The 15,041-nt window shown below is 40.8% G+C and overlaps 1 protein-coding gene across 4 annotated transcripts in view; it reads left to right on the forward strand.

The window, feature by feature from the left end:
- AFF2 (AF4/FMR2 family member 2) overlaps positions 1-13,720 on the forward strand; it is a 492,794-nt gene extending 479,074 nt beyond the window's left edge. For 2 of the 4 annotated variants that reach the window (XM_045031552.1, XM_045031553.1), the window contains exons 19-23: positions 1,199-1,270; positions 1,615-1,708; positions 4,566-4,615; positions 8,779-8,993; positions 12,551-13,720. In XM_045031552.1, the coding sequence (XP_044887487.1) occupies positions 1,199-1,270; positions 1,615-1,708; positions 4,566-4,615; positions 8,779-8,993; positions 12,551-12,672 (553 nt within the window). In that variant the 3' untranslated portion in view covers positions 12,673-13,720. The remainder of the gene's footprint in view (positions 1-1,198; positions 1,271-1,614; positions 1,709-4,565; positions 4,616-8,778; positions 8,994-12,550) is intronic. The other 2 variants (XM_045031554.1, XM_045031555.1) reach the window with 2 other exon arrangements.
- The last annotated feature ends 1,321 nt before the right edge of the window (positions 13,721-15,041 follow it).

Consider the following 15,041-nt stretch of genomic DNA (forward strand, 5'->3'; position numbering starts at 1 on the left):
TTCCCCATCACGATGCTGTCTACAGGCAGACCCTTGTTCTATCTATTCCAGTCATTTTAACTGCTCTGAGATGTGGGTATCTGCAGCAGTCATTTATTTGCGAAAACAAGTGGAGCATCACGGTGACTCAGAATGTCAGAGATCTGACTCTCAGAGGTGCATAGACTAATTGTAACACTAAAATCCCTAGCTTAATGCTGCAAATCCTGAAGAGGAACACATCTCTGTATTTGACCACATTCATTCAATGTGACTGGAGCAATAACAAAGAGCATGAAAGACAGAATGCTAAGGAGCTAAAGGGTGCCTTGCTAGAAGAGCATGCGGGGACGTGATGACAGGGGTGGCAGCAGGAGAGCAGTGCAGCCTGCCACTCCATTACCTCCTTGTAAATGAGAACTCATCAAGACTGCCTGGATACCTTAAAACTTTCTTACGCAACACTGAACTCTATTACTTATTCTAACACAAGTACCTGTGAAATTGCATTAAGGCTCAGAACAATGATTTTATGTGATGAATTGATTTTCAAGAGACTAAATGCATGGAATGGAGTGTGCTCCGTTAAAGCAACTTTAAAAAAAAGGGAGGGGGGAATGCTCAACCTTTTATCACCCAAATGTTGGACAGCAGCAATTAAATAGAAAGGAAAGACAAAATATACAAGCATCATAAATTAATGGGGCTGGGAACTTAAAAAGCTATGAACATGACCTTGCCTTTATTTAATACCACTTCATATATAAATATTTTAAAGACGTTGCAGAAGCATTTATGAGTGGGATTTGGAAGGTGTTATTCAAACCCCACGCTATTAAATGTAAAACCTAGCTGTAGATTATTTTCCTCTTCAGTGCAAACAGGACTGAGACCTTACATTTTTGGCCAGCACTCATTGCAAACTAACACCGTGCTTGTCACCCCAGAGTGCTGGCTGCAATGTTATCTTGGCAGCATTAACGCACTCCGAAATAATTCACCTCATTGGCCCAGAAAATGGGCTGATGATTTGCTTTAGTCCTCCAAACTTTAAGTGTTGCTTTCTGTTGAATGTTACACTCATCCCATTACTGTGAAACATTGTGGTGATTATTTATTGTAGTTTTAGAAGCGGATCTAGTTATTTCTCGGAGTGTCACCAATTTTCCTCGAAGCATCTTAATGCCCAATTTCCTCTTCTCCTCCCCTTTCTTACAAGGTATGCAATGAGACTCAAGAATTTCACAGGCTCATCTGCCACGGAAGGAGACAAGAAACTAGCAGTTTTATGGTGAGTCCCATTGCAACAATGTAGAAACAGCTAAAATCCTGGAGGACTTTAAAAGTACCGAATTACTTAAGCAGCTTACATGAGATCATTATTCTTGTTTTCCATTAAACTATTAAAGGATAACGAATAGATTTCTTCAGCAGCTGACTAAACATTTATTTGTCTAATTTATACTGTTCTCAAGATAGGATTTTAATGCTTTCGTGCATTTTTTTCTCCATTTGCTTATGTTTCTCAATCTAACCTTGGAAGAGAGACTGCAAAATATAGATCAGCATTTGTTTTATAGTTTATAGGTTTCATTAAGCAATGGAATTAATACAATCCTTTCCTAAATACCGCAGCTACCGATGCTTATCACTCCTCTACTTGAGAATGTTTAAACTAAAGAAAGACCATGCTATGAAGTACTCCAGATCTCTGATGGAATATTTTAAGGTAATCTTTAGTCTGTTTAATTTATGCTGATACAGAATGACTTTCATCCCAGCACTGAGGGCTCATGCAACTCTCACTGCACCACATAAGCCCCACCTTTAACCTCTGCAATGGGAGACGTGGGCAGGATGCTTGTGAGGAGTGAATGGAAATGATTCTGTGTTAAAACCTACAGCCATGCTCTGACCAACGTACTGATTCTGGCCTCATTCGAATCTCACTTGACAACTCCCTGCAACTTTAATGGCTTTGTTGCTTGGTCAGCACCTCATCCAAAGCCCTCTGAAGTCATCAGGAGCCTTTCTGTTGACTTCATTGGGCTTAGACCCTACGTTCACTGGCCTAGAATCTTCCATGGAATGTATTCCCACTTACTTCAAACTTATTCCATGTTGAATTTAGGCTACTGGCTCTTGGGGAAAAAACAGCCTGGCTCTGAAGGAAAATTTTGATCGTTTATATTTTACAGTAGACTATTATTTTTTTAAACATTTCTTTCTAAGAAAAGGCTTTGGGCCTGATTCTCTTTTAGAAAAAGGCCGCTTTACCCTGCTCAAGTTGTGTAAAGGGAATTTAAGGTGCATGTAAATATAATTTACTCTCACTTTAAGACCGCTTGACTCTGCCAGAGCGAAGTGGATTTAGAGTAAATAAGAATCAGACCCATATTTTGAGTAGCAGTTAAAAAATCTCAGAAGTGTTTTTCTAGAGCTTCAGATTGAATGACTCAAAAGAAAGACTTCATCTCGTGAAGGTGCTGTGCACTAATGTAAAATTGGGTAAATGTGCACTAGAAACAGGCTTGAACTGTGTGTGAATTGTATGTTCAGGCTCTCTTTGTATTCAAAGTCTAGGAGACTCACATTTAAGAAAGGAAAATGTTAACAAAATACTATTTTCCTATTGCTACATGATGCTCTCTGTCTTTTATCTTTGCCACAAAGAAGCCATGGTTCAAAGGTTTTCAATAGGGCAGCTGGGGGAATGCAAAGCCTTTTATTAAATGGGTTGGGCCTTTAAACAGAGCTGTTGTTCAAACTGAAGTTTTGCACACTTTTCAATGTGGAAGGTGAGTCACTAGATCTTAGGGTGACCAGACAGCAAGTGTGAAAAATTGGGATGAGGTGGGGGGAGTAATAGGCACCTATATAAGAAAAAGTCCCGAATATCGTGACTGTCCCTATAAAATTGGGATATCTGGTCACCCTACTAGGCCTGCAGTGCAGGGACTAGGTTGGGAATTTTTCGACAAAACTTTTTTTCATCAGAAAATACAGATTTATCAAAACCAAAACTGTTTGCAAGACAGGGTCAGTTTAGACAAATTTACTATTTAAAAAACAAAGAAAAAAATGTTTCAATATTGTCAGAATGTCTCATGTTGATATTTTACAAAAAAAGTTCAGTTTTTCAGGTCAAAATGACTTTTTGAATTGAAATTTAAATTAATTTATGTTTAAAAATGTTTAAAAAACTAAAAAGTCAAACTCAAAATGTCGTGTTTTAAAATCAACAAAACGAAACATTGACCCAAATTGTTTTTTGAGATTTTTTTTTCTTTTCGTCCTGATTTGGGACAAGAACAGTTTTCAAAATCTCAAAATCTTTTATGGGATGGGAAACCTGTTTTCTACTCAGCTCTAACCCACAACACTCTCCTGATGTTCAGGAGAGCTAATGTCAAAGCTGCTTTTTCATGGTTTGAAGATCTTCCATATTATTTCAATGATCCCTCTTCTTTACATGTGTGGACATGCACACAGATATACAGTACACACACCATTTAATCCAAGCCATTCCATTCTGGGTTGACATGTTTAAGGAAATGCAAAGACCACACAAACAAACCAGTGTTTTCTGCTGGATAGTGTTCTATAGTTTGGTCAATATTTTCTGCAAGCTATGGTTGAGGAGTGAGGAGAATAAGGTCTTATTCCTGGCTACCATTTACGTGACCTTGGACCTCACATGCAAAATGAGTATGAAAGTAATCAAGTGGGTATAATAATAATAATAATTCAAACACTTCACAAAGGTGTTGTAAATCTTAACTGAATTTTCAGAATGCCTTTTGAAATCTTTGCAGGAAAAGCACTATATACAGTCACTATATAGAGAGAGACTATATAGAGAGGAAACTTGTTACTCGCCTTAGATAACTAAGGCCCTGATTCAACCACCCTTAATGGGAATTTTTGCTGAATAAGATACTATCCAATCTGAGTAAAGCTAGCCAAGTCTGGGCTTTACCCTTTGTTTGCTTGTGGTAGCACCCACAATATGCTAGGTACTGTGCCAACACAAAAGAGAGAATGGGTAGGGAAGGTGTGTGTTATACACACTATAAAAGCAAGGGGATTCATTCATATCCCTACAATCAGACTCTTCCTCCCCTCATGTTGTACATGTATTGCATCACATTCGCCTACAATATATAAGATCCCCTAATTCCAAACATCAAACCCCAAGCTTCCTTTGTCTGATGAAAAGTGTGTAGATCCCCCTGAAGGTGGAAAGCCTTTGAAAAGCTTACTTTGCAGAATAAATTTTAGATAAGGATAATTAAACCACTTCTTTACGAACTGCATCTGATTTTACTGGAGTTTTGGTATATCGAGTCTTTTATCAAGTGACTTTCACGCTCCTGATTGGAGCCTACTAATTATCCAACCAGCTATTTTATTATGCACCTGTCATGTTGGGCTGATATTCTGTATGCACCAGAGCTCTTACAGCTAAAACAGGAAGTGCCAGGCCTTGTAATCAATATTAATCTGCTTTAAATCTTACTGGCATCTCCTCCTGAACCAACAGAGAATTATCTCCTGTATTTACCTTTTGGTTTTGTTTCTTGCAGAACTCTTCAAAAGCCTCCCAGGCCCCCTCTCCTTGGGGAGGCAATGGAAAGTGAGTATTGCCGCTCAATACTTCATCATGGAAATACACGGTTAATGGTGGGGGTGGAGGGGAGGAGAGGGATTGTTGTGTTAATCATTCAAAGGTAAAATTCAGCTCTTACATCATACTAAAACTTTACACAATTTGCTGTCATGTTCCAGTCACACAGCAGGTCTGAAAAGTTCATATGGGCTGGTACCAAATTCTTTGACAATTTGATCCTTAAGTCAAATGAGGGCCATAAAAATATGTGTTAATTAGATAGCAAGTACCATGTCATTTCAAGAAGCCAAAGTAAAGTTAACCTCCATTGCAGTAATTTTTTTCAATGATTCGTTCAGTAATGAAACACCAATGAATATTTCATTGATATATGGTAAGTGCTGTTTAATAAAAGTGAAGGCGTAATAGTGGTGAAAATGTGAAGGCACTTAGTCAGCCAATTATCTGAATCTTTAGATTAATGCTAAAACACCCTCACCTCCAGTATAAAATCACAGTAACGTAATTATGTTCTGATGGTCAATGAAGGTATGGAACCATTGCTACCTTACTTTAGGACACGATATATATTGTACTCTATGACGCAGATTCCTCTTGTTCCCTGTTCAGGGCTATGCATGCAAGTCCAGACAAAATTAGTAGGTTGCACTTGTCCACATTTCATGGACCAAATGCTAGCTGGTACCTGGAGACAAGTATAACACCCCCTAAATGGCAAACTAGTGTGCTACAGAGGCAGCTCTGATGTGTGGCCGTACCCTGGCAAAGGCCAACCAAGAGGGCACTGAGTAAACAGACCCTGAGTGAGCAGACGTAAGGGAACTTCCAGAGCTTCACAGGTATCTGAAATGAAACCAGTTCAGTCTATCTTACAGCTCTTCAGATTGTGAGCCTCTCAGAGCAGAGATCATCCTTAAATGCTTGCAAAGCACCTAGCACCTAGTAAGTGCGACTAAAATAAATAATAATAGTTGTATGGAGAGACAAGGCACAAAGACATTATTAACACGCTTATTCCAGAAAAGACTCCACCCCCCAATATGCGGTGTATGGGACAAATTTTGCACCAGCTTCCACCCTGGTAACTCACTGAGTGCAAACATATTTGCAGTAATTTAGCCCACTACTTCCATTAGACTTCTCTGGGGGGACATGTAAGGAAACATACGAGTGCCACACCACATCTGGTCATTACATCTGGTCTCTTTCCAGATGTGCAAATTGTGCAGTGCTAGATGTTACAGGTTTGATGCCGGAGTCACTTGATGAAATTCTCTGGCTGCTATTATTTAGGAGGTCAGATTAGATGATCATGATGGTCTCTTCTGGCTTTAAAAATCTATGATTCTGTGGTGAAGGAGAAGATTCTTGCCCAGCCTCTGAACATAATCAGCTGCCACCCAGCATTTGGCTAGCTATCACTTCCATTTGACACCTAAACTGATCTGACTGTCTTGCAGCTATGAGTGAGTGAGTAAAAGTGCATCTGCTGTGCAATGCCGGCTTCCTTCTTTTATTCAAAGATAGGCGCTTTTATCACACAATAAGAACTAAATGTGAGGAACTGTTAAAATAATATACACGATCTCACATACTAAAGAAATGCAGACACAATACTGCAGCCTACCCATAGCTGGGCTATTTGAAGGCTGTTCCAGAACCTTACTCCTCTGATGGTTAGAATCCTCCTTCTAATTTCCAACTTAAATTTATCTGTGACCAGTTTATACTCAAATCCATATAATACCTAAGCGGGACAGCTCACAGTTTTGGTCCAAAGGAGGCTTTGCACGCTTTTCTTTTACTTTCAGTTTGGATGAGTTTGGAACCCACCTGAGCTTTGATCTGATCAGTCAGTTAAGCACATTTCAGGATTCAAAGCCATGAAAACCTCAGCTTTGCTCCCTGGAAGTTCAGGCCACTTTTGCTGAAAGGGTTGTGAACCTCTGCAATGTTGGCCCGAGTTCCAGGCTGGCAAGGAAACAAATTTTCCCTCGTTTCATTACAGAAATTTTCCTCACCTCAGCTGCAATAAGCATGAGGATAGAGAGATCTAATAGACTCGCCACAGTAATAATGGCACTGCACCTTCCCCTGCCCAACAGGCTAGATCCAATGAAGAAGGCACTTTATTTGGCTGAAGTGCGTCAGCTTGTTTTAAGTGGCTTTAGCGAAATACTCTCTGTCCCTTTGGATACTGTATGATTGCTAACTGCTCCCAGACTTAATCAAGTGTAGTTCAGCTCTTCTGTACATTAAAGATGCTCTTCGGAGTATGTTTGGAGACTCAGAAATAAAACATTCATGCTGCAGGATACCCTTCAATATAACCCTTTGGCTGTGCAAATAGCTGCTAACTGCTGATGCCATGTGGGTCTCTTGCTATGGAAGTGCTATGGAGCTCAGCCAGGGGAGCCGTTACCGATGATACTCCAGTAGGAGGATGTTTTCTTCCCTTTGGGTTAGGAAAGGTGTAAGTGCAGTATAGGTCACACCAGTACTCAACTCTTCTGTCGGGGCACATTGTTCCCCTAGTCCAGGAGCTACCTGGCAGCAGCCAGTATGTGCGAGATGTGGGGTGTTCTTCACATATTCTTGCCCCCATGCATAAGTAGGCCTGATCCAGCACCTATAAAAGTCAATAGGAGGCTTTCCATAGAATATTGTGGGTGATGGCTCAGGTGGAACTAGGGTGACCAGATGTTAAGGGGAAAATATCGGGACCACTGCAGGGGGGTGTTTTGTTTGTTTTTTTCACTCATCCGTCCGGGAGTTTGGCGGCAATTTGGCGGAGACTTCAGTTGCGGACAGTCTTCGGCGGTATTTCGGCGGGGAGTAATAAACCTTGCCGTCAAAGACAGAAGCATGCGCCGCCGAAATACTGCTGAAGACCGTCCGCGATTGAAGGACTCTCCGCCGAATTTCTGCCGAAGACCAGGAAACAAAATATTGGGACAAATGGCGTCCCAACTGTACTCTGGTCGGGACGCGGGACAAACCGCCTCAAAATTGGGACAGTCCAGTTTTTCTCAGGACGTCTGGTCACCCCATGTGGAACAGAAGCAGTGCGGTCTTTCAGCTGCTTCACAGCTGGAGCAGTGATAGCTGCCTGACAGGGAAAGGGGCATGTAATCCCCCTCGGCAACATTTGACCTCTTTCTTCCATGCCGAGGGGCCCAGAAGCAATTCAGCCTGTAGTTAAAGTGTTTTTATGGCAATCCAATGCATTTGTTTGGTTCCAAATGGGGGGGGGGAATAAATTTTGGAACCCTTAATCTTGTTCAGAAAGACCAATTTTCAAGGAGAATAGCTGTGCGTGAGCATTCAGTGCTGTAAAGTCCTAAACACGTGAGATTGCAGTGGATGACCTCCATGCTGTCTGCAGCCAGCAGGTGATTCCTAATTGCTGGTGTTAGAATTAAAAGAAAATCTATATGAGAACATTAGCGCTGCACTAAGTAGGTAACTTAAAACACTGCTCTTTATAAAACAGTGTGCAGATGAACGGCTGGCAATTAGAAACAAATCTTCATAGCAAGCCTTAAAGAACCCTATAGAGATATTCATAATTGTACAGTACCCTAAGCGCCTAATACTGCTCTGCAGGGTGCTTTTAAGAATTGCACTTTGCTTATTGTGGTGACTGTATTTGTAGCAAACTGTCATTGCGGTTTCCACAAAATTCTTTGATAATAATAAGCCAATATTACACATTGAGTGTTTTCTAACTGCCAATAGCAGCTTCTGGCAGCAGGTAGAAAAATCATTACAGTTATGAGATACTTCTTTCTCTGAAAGATTGCTAGATTTGTCAGAGGTTTTTTTTTTTTAAATAACAGGTGCATTTGTGGGGGGAATTAAAGCCCTTTTTTAATTTCAGTCAGTCCCAGTTTATAAATCTCTCCTCTTGTAAAGCAGGAAATCATCACTGACCATCTCCTCTGGACTGGGTCTAGATTTGATATTAAGGTTCCAAGTCTGCTGGGGAGAGACATGAAGCAGGGTGACCAGATGTCCCGATTTTATAGGGACAGTCCTGATGTTTGGAGCTTTGTCTTATATAGATGCCTAATACCTCCCACCCCATCCCGATTTTTCACACTTGCTATCTGGTCACACTAAAATGAAGTGATGTGGGCGTGAGAATAATTCTCCTTTCTTTTTTCCAGGAGCACAGAGACTCCATCCCCCATGTCTCTCAGTCCATCTCCAGTCAGTTCTGTAGGGAGCAGTACAGGCACTGCTGGGTCCTCATCAGCAGGAACCATCACCATCCCCCAGCGCATCCACCATATGGCTGCCAGCCATGTAAATATCACCAACAACGTCTTGCGGAGCTATGAGCACTGGGACATGGCTGACAAACTGACTAAGGAGAACAAAGGTGGCTTGTTCAGTTTCTTCCTTTTGCTATTTTGGTAGCTGAAATGCAGTTATTATTTTAGTTATCATTGGGGATCATTGGGCCTCCGGAGCTCAGAGTATAAGCCTCTACAGTTTGAGCAAACGGACCAGATCCCCTTGCTGGGGATAGTAGCCAACTCATATCATCTGTGTATCAAGCACAACAGGGGGCTGTGTAACACACACTGAACAGTGGGTTATAAGAGCACCTGGCAAATAACTGAACAAAGTGATGCCTGCTTCTGAGTCGGTGAATATGTTCCCCATTTCAGCCTATCACAGAGTACTGAGGCTCTTTTCATATTGCGGTCGTCATCCAATAAAGATTACTCAAATGTAAGCTAGGATAATAAGTGAACATTAGACGTTCTGTTTGTCCAACTGTGAGCCTGATTATGACACGTTCGCTGGAAACCATGTCCTTGACTTTCCTAAGATCAGTCTGTGATTCAGTTAATTGATTCAGATCAAGCATAAGTCTTTACCATGGTTGACACAGAGCAGTGCTGGCAAGCAGTTCATGGCTGGTTTACAATGACTTCAGTGAAGTAGGAGGTGGGTGTAACTAAAGGCTAAATTTGGCTCACTAGGGACAAACCATAGACGGCCAGGACATCCCTCAGCCCGTGCCGCTTCCCACAGCCCCCATTGGCCTGGAGCGGTGAACCACGGCCAGTGGGAGCTGCAATTGGCCAAACCAGCAGATGCGGCAGGTAAACAAACTGGCCCGGCCCACCAGGGGGCTTACCCTGGCGGCCCACCAGGGGGCTTACCCTGGCGGGCCGCGGGCCAAAGACCATCCCTGCCATAGACCATCATTCAGGTTGAAATAACTGGCAAAGTTCCCATGGACTTCAATAGTGCAGGAACAGGGCCTAACTGTCCAATGTTCTGCTCGTGATTTGCTCATCTCATTAGATCAGAATAAAATCTTATATAGGCGCCTGCAGCTCGATGTTGCTCCCATTAAAGTCAATGGCAAATTTCCACTGACGTTAGTGGGAGCAGGGTCGGGTCTTGTAGTGTTCTACCTTGGCATGATAACTAGAACCAGGGACAATACTAACGTCCATGTCAAGGCCTCCCCACCATTTCCGGTGTTAATATACAGTAGTAAATTTGCTAGCAGTGCAATCATTTGGGATTTTTTTCTGTAGCTGCATCCATTTTCAAAACATGCTGAAGTAATTCCTTTTCAAATGTGCTGCAGAATTTTATCAGTGGCAATGCAGAAGGGTGTTCAGATAGGAGAATGAGATGACAATAATCGTGTAATTAGCTCTGTGTGTTGTGGAGTTGTTAAATGTTCTGCTGGATATTGAATCAAAATAGCTCGGGCATTCAGCCAGCAGACAGAAAATGTACCCAGCAAATGTTGTTATCAGTCCCGGAGCTGGATGGGGAAGAAGCTGCTGAATCTCCTTCTGCATCTTTATGCCCCACTTTCTTCTTTGTTCTCATTTTGATTTATGTTCAAATGAGCCTGGTCCTACAAATGCCTTATGAGAGTAATCCCTATTCACATGAGTAGACCCATTGACTTTAGTGGGACTAGTTGCATCAGTAAAGGTTTCTCACATGAGCAAGATTTAGAGGATTGAGCCCCTAGTCTTAAATTTCTTTCCTTTTCTTTCCTTTTTTCATAGTCTGCCGTGGACACAAAGCTTGTGTTGCTGTTTAATTTCATTTTGGCATTAGAAGCCATTGAAGGGAAAAATGAAGTTTACAGCGCTTCATATTGTGTCCTCTTTTGCATTTTGGGCAGAGAGACACATTTTCTAGTTAAATATTAGCTTAAAAATGCATATTTGAACACCGTTATACTATCATTTGAAATTTGGGTAGAACTAAAAGATAAATGCTAATATAAGTTTTTCTACTATAGCCACTTCATTGAAATCTACAGGTTTTCAGTATATTGCATGACAATATATTGGGGGGGGGGGTAGCTCAGTGGTTTGAGCATTGGCCTGCTAGGGTTGTGAGTTCAATCCTTGAGGGGTCCACTTAGGGATCTGGGGCAAAAATTGGTCCTGCTAGTGAGGGCAGGGGGCTGGACTTAATGACCTTTCAAGGTCCCTTCCAGTTCTAGGAGATTGGTATATCTCCTATTATTATTATTATTATATTAAATGTCTTTGATGGGCAAATAATTAAAATATTTCAACATGAGAAATAAGTTTCATGAAAACTAGCTTCAATAATAATAGTTATTAGTGGTTTTCATTTGTAGATCTCAAAGCTTTGTACAAAAGTCATTGTTAGAGCTGATCAAAACATGGTTGGTTGGTTGGTTGGTTGGTTTTGTTTCCCCTGCAGAAAATGTCAAATTTTTGGTGAACAGTCAAAATTTGAAATATTTCCAGCTGGAAGTGCCCCAGCTATGCTTCATGGGAGTTGTAGTTCAGGTGTCTCATATTTCCATTCTCCTCTGTGGGACAGGCTCCCTAAATGGACTACATCTTCCCCTTTTCATTGTAGATGTACCCTTATTTGAGTATTATGGAATCAGGGCTGTTTTAATACACATTGCATCATTTTTCCCTCAAGGAGAAACCTATCACATCTATAGCAATTTAGGTCTGTTTGATCCAGTAAGTTTCAGTCTAATGTTCTTTAATATAGGTTTAATTAGTTGCTTTGGCTTGTAGCATGCTAGATAAGTGTTTTCCGATGGGAATCTGAAATTAGACTTTAAAAAAAGTTTTGACATTTAAAGAAATCATTATTTATTTGAACGTACAATCGTGAAGATCACTTGGTGGGAAAAAACACAGGAAGGAAGATTAAAGTACCTGCTAGTTGCCATTTCTTTGCATACCTGGTGATATCCCTAAGCTTTTTTTACCTTTTACCTCCAGCCATACTGCTTTGTTCTGTGATACAGTCATATCTCACCAGGTGATCAGATTGTTTGCAGTGTTGTTGTAGCCATGGTGGTCTCAGGATATGAGACAGACATGGTAGATAAGGTAATATATTTTATTGCACCAACTTCTGTTGGTGGAAGGGACAACTTTCAAACTTCACAGAGCTCTTCAAGTCTGGGGAAGAGCGAAATACAAGCTGGGACACATTGTTAAGCATAAGGAGTTAACACATGTTGTGGGAAATCATTTCAAATGAAGTGGGCAATTGAGAATTAGATTGTTAAGCATAAGGGGGTCACACATGCTGTAGTTCAGTGGTTCTCAAAGTCGGGCCGCCGCTTGTTCAGGGAAAGCCCCTGGCTGGCCGGACCAGTTTGTTTACCTGCCACGTCTGCAGGTTCGGCCGATCGCGGCTCCCACTGGCCGTGGTTCGCCACTCCAGGCCAATGGGGTCTGTGGGAAGAGCGGCCAGCACATCCCTCGGCCCACGCCGCTTCCCACAGCCCCCATTGGCCCGAGATATCTTATCAAGAATCACTCATGTATGCTAGGTCTGCAGGCTCCTGAGCTTCTGAGAACTCACTAGTTGTTTCATAACCACTGAGCGTTTAATTAATGTATTTCTGCACAGTTACCTGAAACAATGACTCCATTTCCTGTGTTACAGAGTTCTTTGTAGACCTGGACTCAGTCATGGGACCTTTAACACAACACAGCAGTATGACCAGTTTGGTCCGTTACGTTCGACAAGGACTTCACTGGCTCCGCACGGAGGCGCATTTGTTGTAGTGACTGCTACCCTCTTCATAACATCCCCATCAGTCTACCTCTACCAGCGCACAGACGATCACTGGTGGAACTCCGCTCATTTCTGGAACTTGATTCATGTAACTTCATTTTTATTGCCTTTTTTGATATCTTATCTATTGGAAGTAGAAGTCACCATAAATGGAACTTATGACTCAAGAGCAGTATGTGTTGTACCATCTAATCATTTTTGACAATTTCTATGCCTTGCGTCTCCTGGATCCTGCTATCCTTATGTGCTTTATGGAACGGTACATTCCCTGCAGTATTGTTTTAAGTCGACACTGCCTTCAAGTGAAAATAAAAAAAGCACTTTGAGAAGATATGGATTCCTGAGAAATAGTACAAAACGTCTTAAATATATGAGGGTATATATGAAAATTCTCTTCTGAAATAAATTAGTAGAAGTTTTAGCCATTCACTCAGAATTGTCCTTTGAACCCAAGCCAACCTGTTCAGTGCTTAGTTCTGGCATCGTTACCTGCAACTGTTTATCGCTAAGATTTCCTACTTTATATAGGCCTGATCTCTAAAAAAGGACTCTGAACATCTTATAGGTATGTAGCATAAAATCACCAAAGGTGTTAAAAGATAAAAGATTGGGAGGAATGATTAAAGAAAGATGCCACACTACACAATGAGGTTTTGATAGTCTTTTCTGTTTAATGTTGGCTTAACAGTTTAAGTGGGCAGAACAAGGCAGCTGATTAGGCAATTTCAAAATGTTAGCTTTCATAGCCTTAGCTACCATTCATGTACTCAATCGGTGAATTTTCTTTCAGTCCTACTGTTTGATCTCCAGCAAATATTCCTCCATGATTTTTCTTGGCAAAACAATCTCCTCTTGCATAGCGACTCAGTGACAGCATGTCTTAACAGGAGTGCTACATTATAAACATTGATATTGTATGTGAAAGTATGGATTCTTGATGAGATTCGCTAGTAATTTAACTGACTGCTTCTGAGGCACTTCTAACGCCCTGTGGCATTAATTTACACCTGTTTTGTTGATTTCAAAGCTTTAGAAGCAGACACTATTATCTTACTTTCTTGAAAACAATGAAAAATTAAAGGAAATCGCTAGATTTACCCAAAAACAACATATTTGCTTCATAATGTCCATGAATACTTCAGTCTCCCAATTCTCCAAATTACCCATTTTCCAAATTCCATTTTTATTTACCCACGATGTCATATTTTGACCATTCCTTTAACGCATGCATAATCATGAGACAATTCAGATAAAATTTCCAAGCAATCTTGAATAAATGAGACCATTTCATTCACTCGTTCTTTTTTTTTTTCTTTCTTTCTAAGCTGCGCTGCTCTTGTGGCAGCCCTGCAGGAAGCAATGGTGCATGAAACAAAACAAAATGAATTTATATCGGTAATTCACAAGACTTTAAATGGCCTCATATCATTCTTGATGTAATGCCGGCACACCTTATCAAACTGTAAATTTCATTTATATAAACAAAAAAAAACCCTCCTGGCAATGTAAATATCATTCTGTGTCACATCTCACTGAAATAACATGACAGGTGTATTAAGTATCATCCAGACATTATTTAATTGTAATTGCCTTTTGATATATAAGCCTGTATATCCTTTAATCGGGCAAGATATTAGATTCTACTCACTGAATTGTGACCAGATAAATAGGACAAATTTGCATTTAAACGGTTCAGACTGCTAGGTTTTTAAAACCGGTCTTGCACATTTCCAATAAGGATTGTGCCCAATCCATATTTTAAGAGAAACTTCTCTTTTTAAACAATTGTGTATTAGCTCCTATTAATAAATACCTTTAAAAATTATATAAATGATAATATTTTGATCCACAGCAAGGTCTTGTAAATGTAGCCAGGGTAGGATGTATGTCGTTAGATAAATCATGCTGATAGGGTAGTCTATAAAGGACAGAACATGCACATCCTGGATTATTTTCACATTCCTGTTCCTACAGTAAACAACATGCCCTTATCCGTTCTTTGAGGGGTTCATTAACATATGCTTAATATATGGAGATATACCTATCTCATAGAACTGGAAGGGACCCTGAAAGGCCATTGAGTCCATCCCCCTGCCTTCAGTAGCAGGACCAAGTGCTGATTTTGCCCCAGATCCCTAAGTGGCCCCCTCAAGGATTGAGCTCACAACCCTGGGTTTAGCAGGCCAATGCTCAAACCACTGAGCTATCCCTCCCCCCAAAAGAACTTATCATGCTGATTCTGTCCCCTTTTCTCTAATGAATCAAACCAGGATAACAAGAACCCCTCATAAATATAAAAAGAGGGTGATTTTTCAAACATGACCTTTTTTAACAGATGAGCGTAGATGTTTCTGATAAC

Source organism: Mauremys mutica, chromosome 9 (genome assembly GCF_020497125.1).
Source record: "Mauremys mutica isolate MM-2020 ecotype Southern chromosome 9, ASM2049712v1, whole genome shotgun sequence".
Taxonomy (NCBI): domain Eukaryota; kingdom Metazoa; phylum Chordata; order Testudines; family Geoemydidae; genus Mauremys; species Mauremys mutica.